Source organism: Sinocyclocheilus rhinocerous, unplaced genomic scaffold (genome assembly GCF_001515625.1).
Source record: "Sinocyclocheilus rhinocerous isolate Xijiao unplaced genomic scaffold, SAMN03320098_v1.1 scaffold1065, whole genome shotgun sequence".
In the NCBI taxonomy this organism is placed as follows: Eukaryota; Metazoa; Chordata; class Actinopteri; order Cypriniformes; family Cyprinidae; genus Sinocyclocheilus; species Sinocyclocheilus rhinocerous.
This window is the reverse complement of record NW_015628720.1, coordinates 1,364,796-1,374,951: the sequence shown is the minus strand read 5'-3', so window position 1 is coordinate 1,374,951 and position 10,156 is coordinate 1,364,796. Positions and strand designations below refer to the sequence as shown.

At 35.2% G+C, this 10,156-nt stretch overlaps 2 protein-coding genes across 2 annotated transcripts in view; both read left to right on the top strand.

Moving 5' to 3' along the window:
* Positions 1-2,108, top strand: part of LOC107738360 (glycine cleavage system H protein, mitochondrial-like) — a 3,666-nt gene extending 1,558 nt beyond the window's left edge. Inside the window, exons 2-5 of the mRNA XM_016550108.1 lie at positions 833-912; positions 1,271-1,334; positions 1,414-1,545; positions 1,639-2,108. Of these exons, the coding sequence (XP_016405594.1) occupies positions 833-912; positions 1,271-1,334; positions 1,414-1,545; positions 1,639-1,736 (374 nt within the window). The 3' untranslated portion in view covers positions 1,737-2,108. The remainder of the gene's footprint in view (positions 1-832; positions 913-1,270; positions 1,335-1,413; positions 1,546-1,638) is intronic.
* Positions 2,109-5,001: 2,893 nt separating this feature from the next.
* On the top strand, positions 5,002-9,446 carry LOC107738347 (60S ribosomal protein L13). The gene is made up of 6 exons (XM_016550093.1): positions 5,002-5,096; positions 5,684-5,799; positions 5,889-6,030; positions 7,347-7,520; positions 7,832-7,888; positions 9,244-9,446. The coding sequence occupies exons 2-6, from the start codon at positions 5,696-5,698 to the stop codon at positions 9,400-9,402; spliced, it is 636 nt and encodes a 211-aa protein (XP_016405579.1). The 5' UTR covers positions 5,002-5,096; positions 5,684-5,695; the 3' UTR covers positions 9,403-9,446.
* The last annotated feature ends 710 nt before the right edge of the window (positions 9,447-10,156 follow it).

The window sequence follows — 10,156 nt, the reverse complement described above, 5'->3', positions numbered from 1 at the left end:
CATTATTATATTGGATCCGTGCATTCGGTCTTAAAGGGGCAGTAGCCTATAAATACCAGCTGTTCCATAAGCGCCACCTGCTGTCAGAGAGTGACATCTGCGTCTCAACATTCACAAAGCTAAAATCAAACCATTCTGTTTTTACTTCAAATTTAGAAATTATACAATCTTAATTGCAATCTAAATAACATGTTTAACATCTTTGTTTGGATCATGATAAAATGCAGTGGTTGCCTCTGATTTTAAATGGAAAAAGCACAGCCAAAGCCTTAGTTTGTTTATATGAAGAGATTTATTTTATTTGTAATATTTAATTATTTGATTTGGGATTTGTTTAAAAATTTCAAGTTAGTTTTATTATTTGACATATTTCAATTTCACAAAGAAATGTGCAGCATTTTGTTGGAGAAATAATAAAAGGACACCTTTTCATTTATAATTTGACTTAAATCTCATTTTGTTAAAAAGAAAAATTGTGAGAAAATTGTGTTGTGAAATCAGTATCGTGAATCGCATCGTGAGCTGAGTGAATCGTTACATCCCTATATGCTACTAGTTTTTAATAATGCTGATTTGTCCGCAGAGAAGTACAGACGATGTCTTTTTTTTTTATTCGGGCTACTTAAATTCATTTTGGGCTACCAAAATCTGAAGAATGTCTGCATGAAGGGCTACCAGCGATTTTGAAACTTTGCGAGCCCTGCTAAAATAACACTATGTGAGAGAGTAATTGACAGCACACTTTTTGTTGTTTTGGGAGATGTATTACTATAATGAATGGTTCTGTTTATCTTGATCTTATTATTATTTATATTCTCTTGTGTTTTTCCAGCTCTGAAGTTTACAGACAAACACGAATGGGTGAGAGTGGAAGGGACTGTGGGCACGGTTGGCATCAGCAACTTTGCTCAGGTGTGCTCCTCTTTAGAAAGAAATAAGTGTTTATAGATGATGTCAATTCAGTTTCAAATGTTTTATCTTTTATTATACTTTTTACTACTTACTCTGTGATGGGGGGAAAACAGAATTCTGAGGAAAAAAGTCTGAATTGTGAGATGTAAATTCAGAATTGCCAGAGAAAAAGTCATATTTATGAGTTTCTTGCAATTCTTAAAAAATTGCGTCTTTGGAATAACATGCAAAAAAAGTAAAGGGGGAGGGGTCCATTTGAATTTGATGTTAACTTTAAAAGTTATATTGTTATTGCAATATTTTCTTTTTATGCAGTTTTCAAGTTTAGTTTAAAATGGTCTCTGTTCTATCACCATAGGAAGCGTTAGGTGATGTGGTATACTGTGGGCTTCCAGAAGTGGGAACAAAGCTTGAACAAATGGGTGAGAAGAATCTGAAATCCCCGTCTTGTGCCTTTGTCCTGCTGTAGCACAGACAACATGACATGCATTTCTTTTTCAGAGGAGTTCGGTGCTTTAGAAAGCGTCAAAGCTGCTAGTGAGTTGTATTCTCCACTGACTGGAGAGGTGACCGAAATCAACACAAATCTGGCAGATAACCCGGGACTAGTAAATAAAGCCTGCTATGAAGACGGTGAGTGCAGCTGTTTGTCTCTTATTAAACTGAAATCACATAATACTGTACGTGGATGTGTAATATACAAACATTCCTTTCTCCCTCCTCAAGGATGGTTGATTAAGATGACCATAGAGAAACCTGCAGAACTTGATGAACTCCTGGAGGAAGCTGCTTATGAAAAATTAATCAAATCCCTTGATTCATAAAGGTGTTCAGACCTTCGTTATTTGTTATTATTGATCATTCAGAGCCTTTAAGGATTCCCAATGGCTACTCTAGAATGCCGGTGGTAGAATTAGTACTAATACAATTCTTTGAAATCTATTTATTTTGATTTTGTAATTTTCTTTTCCACCAAAATAATCTTTTGTAATGTGCTAGTTTAACAAACTTGTGTATTTTGGAGTCAAAAGCCAAATATTTCGAGGGCTTTTGGAAACAGTTTGAGGTGCTTTACATGGGCTCAAACAAAGAGAGGGCTGGTTCTGCTGATTGTCTTAAATAGTATATTTGTCAATATTATGTGTGTGACGTTGACGTAACATGACATGCAATAAAATTGAAAATGTAACATTCAAGTTCAATTCAAGTTTAAGTGTGTCTGAACCCCGAACGTTATCAGGAAGGCTATTCCAGAGTTTGGGAGCCAAATGCGAAAAATGCGAACATTGTGAGCCAGTTTGCCTGTTCTGTGTTCTGCTGCAACATTCTGGTATGTTCAAATTTGATCCTTTCAGATTTTCAAATTGTCTTATGACACCAGTAACGTATTGTTCTTATAACTTAAAGGAACACTCCACTATTTTTGAAAATAGGCTCATTTTCCAACTCCCCTAGAGTTAAACAGTTGAGTTTTACCGTTTTCGAATACATTCAGCCGATCTCCGGGTCTGGCGGTAGCACCATAGATTATTGAATCTGATTAGACCGTTAGCATCTCGCTCAAAAATTACCAAAGAGTTTCTATATTTTTCCTATTTAAAACTTGTCTCTACTGTAGTTGCATCGTGAACTAGGACCGACGGAAAATGAAAAGTTGCGATTTTCTAGGCCGATATGGCTAGGAACTATACTCTCATTCCGGCGTAATAATCAAGGAACTTTGCTGCCGTACCATGGGTGATATTACGCAGCGCCTGAAAATAGGCTAGCTTCCGTCAACATAACCAACGTGATCACCTGCTTGCACAGGGAGCGTGCCTTCCGTTGGAAGTTACCTAGCTGGGGACTATTTTCAGGCGCTGCGTAATATCATTGCGCCTGCTGCACCCATGGTACGGCAGCAAAGTTCCAATTTAAAATAACTGTTTTATATTTTGATATTTTAAAATGTAATTCATTCCTGTGATGCAAAGCTTAATTTTCAGTATCATTACTCCAGACTTCAGTGTGACATGATCCTTCAGAAATCATTCTAATATGCAAATGTGCTGTTTAGGAATTATTTATTATTATTATGATATTTTTCTGGATTCTTTGATGAATAGACAGTTCAAAAGAACCGCATTCGTTTAAAATAGAAATCTTTTTAAAGTAATATTTTTATTGTAATTGTATGTCTTTATGCTAAATAAAAGTATTAATTTCTTTAAAAAAAATAAATACATACACCTGACCCCATTTTGAACAGTAGTGTACATTATCAAGAAATGCACCATTGCTTATTTCAGATATTTTTGTTTGCAAGCAAATTGCACAAATATGTGAGGCATTTATTTATTTTTGTACTGTACTGTTTGTTTTAAGAGCTAGTTCTCTCTCTCTTGATGCTGAGATTGGTGTAGTAGAGAGAAGAAGGGAACCAAGAGCACCTCCCAGCCCAGCACACCTTGACCTTTGCCCTGAGATTAAAAGACTGGTGAGTTTCTGTGTTTCAGAGATCAATGATTAATGAAGGGTGAGCATAGTATCTTTTTCTACCTGAAAAAAAAACTGAAACCTGTGTAAAAGACTTCACAGCAGATTCCTTTGATACCTTGCATTTGTTAGGAAACGGTAACTCCTTGGCCAAAAGGACATTTATTTAGATGTTTATAATGTTAACTTATTTTGGTAACTATATACAGATTATAGCTGTACTTGTTTTATACATTTTTAAAACTGATTGGTAGTTATCTATTCTAAGATTTTATGTAATGAGATGCAGCCAGCAAATCAAATATGGCTGATCTTATCTTGATCTTATCTGGTGAATGACATTCATTACATAAGTGTAAAAGGCAAATAGATGTATAATTATATAAGCCTTTTGTTTTACCATACAAGTTTACAAATATTACATAAGAATGACCACACATGCCTTTAAGGATTTCACATATGAATATGTGTTTTTGGTTAAAACTCATGTAGAAAGCACTCTACATACAGAATAAATCCGTCAAAATAAGAAAGAACCTATGCACCTCTAACAGGTTTTTCATTTAGAGAATTGTTGTTCTTTAGGATGCAAAGCCATGCTTACTCCAGAGATATACCACGTTTTGTATGTAAGGACGCCTTACAACCCCCCTGATCGATTTTAAATCACACCTTTTAAAATTCTCTTATTAGACTACAGACAACCATTTCAAGAGTGTTTAAGTTTCCCAAATCCCATAGAAATATTAGAGGATTTCAAAAGTGTCTGAACACGTCGTCAGAATAAAAACATAGGCTACAGTTTTCTAGTTACGCTCAGTTCTAAAGTAGGCCTATTTAGAACAGATTTGACTCAAATTCCGTGTACATACATTTTTATTTTTCTACAGTGATATAAGTTTTCCTTATGTTCAAAGCTAATGTTACTAAATGGAAAGCATTTTACTTAATACAATGTAAAAGCATTAAGGTGGTTTATAATTTATTTAGTATGATGGAGTGTGATCGTTTAATTCACTCAGCAACTCATTCATTCTTGATTTTAATTTCGATTATGTTAATTTAATTTATGTTCCATTATGTAAATTTATATGTGCGTTAATGAAAATATTCGATTTTTTTCCTTTTATTTGCATGCACGTATCTACGTATGCATTTTTTGCGTTTGCCGCGTTAAATTAACAACATTCTCCTTTACATTCACTTTATTAACTATTAATTGAATAATAATTAGCATTAAGGTGGTTTATAATTTATTTAGTATGATGGAGTGTGATCGTTTAATTCACTCAGCAACTCATTCATTCTTGATTTTAATTTCGATTATGTTAATTTAATTTATGTTCCATTATGTAAATTTATATGTGCGTTAATGAAAATATTCGATTTTTTTTCTTTTATTTGCATGCACGTATCTACGTATGCATTTTTTGCGTTTACCGCGTTAAATTAACAACATTCTCCTTTACATTCACTTTATTAACTATTAATTGAATAATAATAATTATTATTAGTATTAGTAGTAGTAAACTATTAGTTGTCGAACTTTTAATCTACGTCCATCCACGTGCTGATTTGTCACAACAAAACCGGCTTCACACTTCCGGTAGACGGGCACATCATTCGTTGCTATTGGCTCTTTTCTTCACTTCCCATAAAACCCCGCGTTGTCATTTCCTTTCCTTTTCAGCCATTTTCCGCTACATACGGTATGTGTATTAATTCCGGCTAAACATCAAGTTTATCCGCATTAATCCTTATTAACTGTTTATCATATGATAATTTAAGTAGTCCAATCTTAAAGTGTAATTTGTTTCATGTGCAAACTTGGCTCTATTGCCAGTATTCTACATTATTGAGAGATTAAAAAAGGGTCATTTTAGTACACAGTACTCTGTCGCATTCTCCATACTCCCGTGCGCTTGTTTGAATATCAGTTTGAGATTTAAACAGCCGCTCGTGAACCAGTCAAGTGTTTGGAAACCTAAATAAAACACAATCAGCTGAAGGCTTCCTCACGCGCGTTTACTGCCGTCTTATACTGAGTTGTTGCTCTCAGCGCCTTAAACCACAAGCATGACACCACGTCAGGCGATAGCGGAGCTCATATGGAGTGTTTGGACGGGTACAAAAATAAAAAATAATTGCAAAAGTGTTTTAATAGCTTTCATGAGCGTGCAATTCTTTATAAAACTATAAACGACCGTGCAAAGCTTCAGTTAATGCTAGTTGAACTGTATGTGAACGTGGAGCAGGGAACTGTCTGCTTATTGCTGTAACGTTTATTTTACATTAGGAGTGAACAATCATGGCTCCCAGCCGGAATGGCATGATCTTGAACCCTCACTTTCATAAAGACTGGCAGAAGAGAGTGCGCACCTGGTTCAACCAGCCTGCCAGAAAGATCCGCAGGTAACACTAAGTCTGTACTGACAAATGGATTTTAATAGTTCATGGAAAGCATCACTTTATTAAAATGCATCTGGTTTTTTTTTCCTCAGACGAAAGGCCCGTCAGGCAAAGGCCCGTCGCATCGCTCCAAGACCGGTTGCTGGACCTCTTCGGCCAGCGGTCAGGTGTCCAACCATCCGCTATCACACCAAGGTCCGTGCCGGACGCGGGTTCACCCTGGAGGAGTTGAAGGTAAGGTTGATGCCACATTATTGCTAGTTTTTTAAACGGTTAGTTCACCCAAATGCAACCCTGGACTACAAAACCAGTCATAAGGGTCAATTTTTTTGAAATTGATATTTACTAGTGATGTCAAACGATTAATCGCGATTATTCGCATCCAAAAAAGTTTTCTTTTTCATAATGTATGCGTGTACTGTTTATTTATGTATATATAAATACACACACATAGTATATATTTATTTAGATTTTTTTTTACATGTGTATATATTTATATTATATCTTTTATATATATATATATATTAGTACACATTCGTATATTATGTAAACAAAAACTTATTTTGGATGCGATTTAATCGTTTAACAGCACTAATATTTACATCTGAGAAAATCTGAAAGCTGAATAAATAAACTTTCCATTGATGTATGGTTTGTTAGAATAAAAAAAAAGAAAAGAAAATCTTGATAATCACCTAGCAATGCATATTACTAATCAAAAATTTAGCTTTGATATATTTACGGTAGGAAATTTATAAAATATCTCCATGGAACATGATCTTTACTTAATATCCTAATCATTTTTGGCATAAAAGAAAAATCGATAATTTTGACCCATACAGTGTGTTGTTGGCTATTGCTACAAATATAAGCCTACCTGTGTGACTTCAGACTGGTTTTGTGGTCCAGGGTCACAAATATGAAAATTGTAGTTTACTCACCCTCACTCTGATTAATGTTTGAAACACAAGACATTAAATGAAACTTGAAGTTTCTGTCTCCCCCCTTGAAAATCCAGGTAACCAAAACTTAGATCCAAAAAGGCCATGGTGTATATGTTGTTGTTGTACATGTATAGTCAGTTGTATATGAATGATTTTATTAGGACATTTATTCACATAAACACACATCGTAACTCTTCACAAGACTTGGATTAAACCATTTTATGTGGTTCATTTTACAACACATTGTTCTTTTCGGGTCTTCCTGTTTTGGTTACCTGGACTTTCAAAGATTGGACCGAACCCTCTCGAGATAAACCAAAGTCTTGTGGGTTTGGAATGACATGAGGGTGAGTAAATGATAACAATTGTTATTTTGTGTGAACTATCCATTTTAACTATGATGTTTTTTTCTTTTTCTTTCTCATTTATGGTTATTTCAGACAGTCAAATGATGACAATTCTCCGGAATCTCTGTACTTCATTGATGATCTCCTTTGAACCCTATTTGCTGATGACTGTTGATGCTGAAATTGTTCATGTGTTCCAGCTCTTCCAGCACAATCAAGTCTCGCATGTCTCACGTTGCTCTGTAATTTGCTTGTACAGGCAGCAGGAATCAACAAAAAGGTGGCCCGCACCATCGGCATCGCCGTTGACCCTCGCCGGCGTAACCGATCCACAGAGTCTCTGCAGGCCAACGTTCAGAGGCTGAAGGAGTACCGCTCCAAACTCATCATCTTCCCCAGGAAGGCTACTGCACCCAAGAAGGGAGACGGCACTGTATGTGGCTTCCTTTAGTTCATAACTCCGACCTTTCTTGGGATAAATATTGTTTTGAAGCTCTGTGATTCGTTGTAAATCATATCCTTCAATGCATAATTAATATGGCAGGTCTAAAATGCAGTGTATTGTAATGGGTAACGGCTTTAGTGTTTGCAGTCAAATGATGACACTTTCTCCGGAATCTCTGCACATCCTTGATGACTTTTGAGCCCTTTTACAGCTGATGACTACATACTCTTTAGCCTTATTCAGTAGTGTTTTGTTTGTGTTTGGTCTTTTGACACGCTTTGTTTTGTGTGTGTGTGTAGGAGGAGGAGCTCAAGATGGCTACACAGCTTACTGGACCTGTCATGCCCATCAAAAACGTATGTATCTCATCCTTAACTCTGTAAAGCCTACTGTATCATATTTGGTACACAAATTTCTAAGGTCTATTGATATATTCAAAACTTTGCTTAAAACCTTTTGTACATCTTCTGCATGCCTTCTGTCATCTGACTTATATATATGTATGTGACCCTGGACTGCAAATCCAGTCATAAGGGTAGATTTTTCGAAATTGAGATTTATACATCATCTGAAAACTGAATAAATAAGCTTTCCATTGATGTATGGTTTGTTAGGATAGGACAATATTTTGCAAATGGCTGCAATATAACAAAGAGTGAAAAATTTAAGGGGGTCTGAATACTTTCCGTACCCACTGTATGTATATATGTTTGTGTATATTGTCACCAATGTCATTTCCAGTCAAAACCCATTTCATACGGCAAGATTTAGAGTCGTAGCCTGTTCCAGATATTTAGCCTGCTAAATATTTCTCTGGCATTTTCTGTAAGCAGTCTGCTATCACTGATTTACAGCATAAGCTATCAGAATTTCATTTTTGGCCATCTAAATATTAGCAATCTTAAATTCATAAAGTCATGGCATTGAATGTTGCACTGCCAAAAAAATCTTTCTCATTAAATCGAGGCACATTTACTTGAGATGCATGTGTTTACTTTTGAACATCATAGGTTGTTTTTGAGATATTGAACAAAATGAAGTTCAGTTTAAAACCTAACAAATATGTAAATGAAATCTTGTTTTCCCTTTGAATTTAATAGATTTTTCTTGAATCATTGGCAGATGTTTTTTTTATATTCTGATCAATTTCTCAGTAAACAAGACATTTTGTCATGTTGTTTCTCAAGTAAATGTATCTTGATTTAAGAATCTTTAGACATTTTCACGAGAGAACAAGACAAATATAGTGAGGAAGATCATCACTTTGTCGATGTGTGGTTAGAAGGTGCAGTAAAAAATTATTTCCACATTCTAGTGGTTGCTGGCAGAGGCGTAGGAACTTGAGCTTTTCTAAATGAATTAAAGTAATGGAGATCTTTTGGAAGTTGTATTTGCAGACCCTATTGATGTATCGTTTCATTCAATTTATTCCTTAATTTATACGTTTATTTGAAGTGCATTTTCTTCAAGTCATAAATTTACCTTCATAAAACGTATTAATTAAAAGCTTGACGTATTAAATGATACTCAGGCCAGGGGGATAAAAGCAAACTTTATATATTGTTTGAAGGCTTAAACTGGTCTTATTTCATGTCGGGAATAAGATGCAGGTTGAGAAATGTGTGGAAATAAGGTGTTTAATGTAAACTCCGCTCTTGATATATAATGTAGTGTTCTGCTGCAACTGAGGAAGTGTCCATATTTTCTGCAGGTGTACAAGAAAGAGAAGGCCCGCGTGATCTCAGAGGACGAGAAGAACTTCAAGGCCTTTGCCAGCCTGCGCATGGCCCGTGCCAACGCCCGTCTGTTCGGCATCCGTGCCAAGAGGGCGAAGGAGGCCGCCGAGCAGGATCCCGAAAAGAAGAAATAAACCATACTTTGTAAGAAACTGTCAAAAAATAAATGTAAAAAAAATCATGCTTTTGGAGTCATTTCTTTGAAAAAAAATCTGTTGATTTGTCTGCTTTTAAGAGGATGTGTGTGTATGGTTTGCTTTTCTGTCTCAAGTGACTTATTTAGATAGGGCTGGGCTTTGACACAAATTTCACAATTCGATTCTCATTCACAAGCTTTCGATTCAATATCGATTATTTTGGATATATATCAGGTACAGTACATGCCAAATTTTCTCAAGGAAAAAAAATCTCAACTAATGCTGTAAAATATACATGAGAGTCAGTTGGTACTACATTACTATAATATTGAAGGTTAAAATTAATGACGTTTTTACAATAAAGTTACAGTTACATATTTCTACTTCAATTCGTTTTTTTAAAAAATATAAACATTTAAATGGTGGCTGTCATAAAAACCTGATGGATTTATTCAAACAAATTAAACATTGAAGAACAGTAAAAAATATAATGAATGTTATATGGTGCATATATTAAGAAAATGCCCCTCTCTACAGTTTTTTTCCTATCTGATTAATGAGTTTATGGTCACCTAATATGTTTTTCTGAGGTAAATGTGACGTTACGTGACATTGTTTAGAAGCCATATTATATTGACGTCTTTGCGCGGCTGAAACACTGATTGAGCGATTACATGAGACAGGTTACGGATTGTAAAGTACTCTTTCTTTTAACTTACCTTCGGATGTTTAGTCATGTTTATTTTGTGCT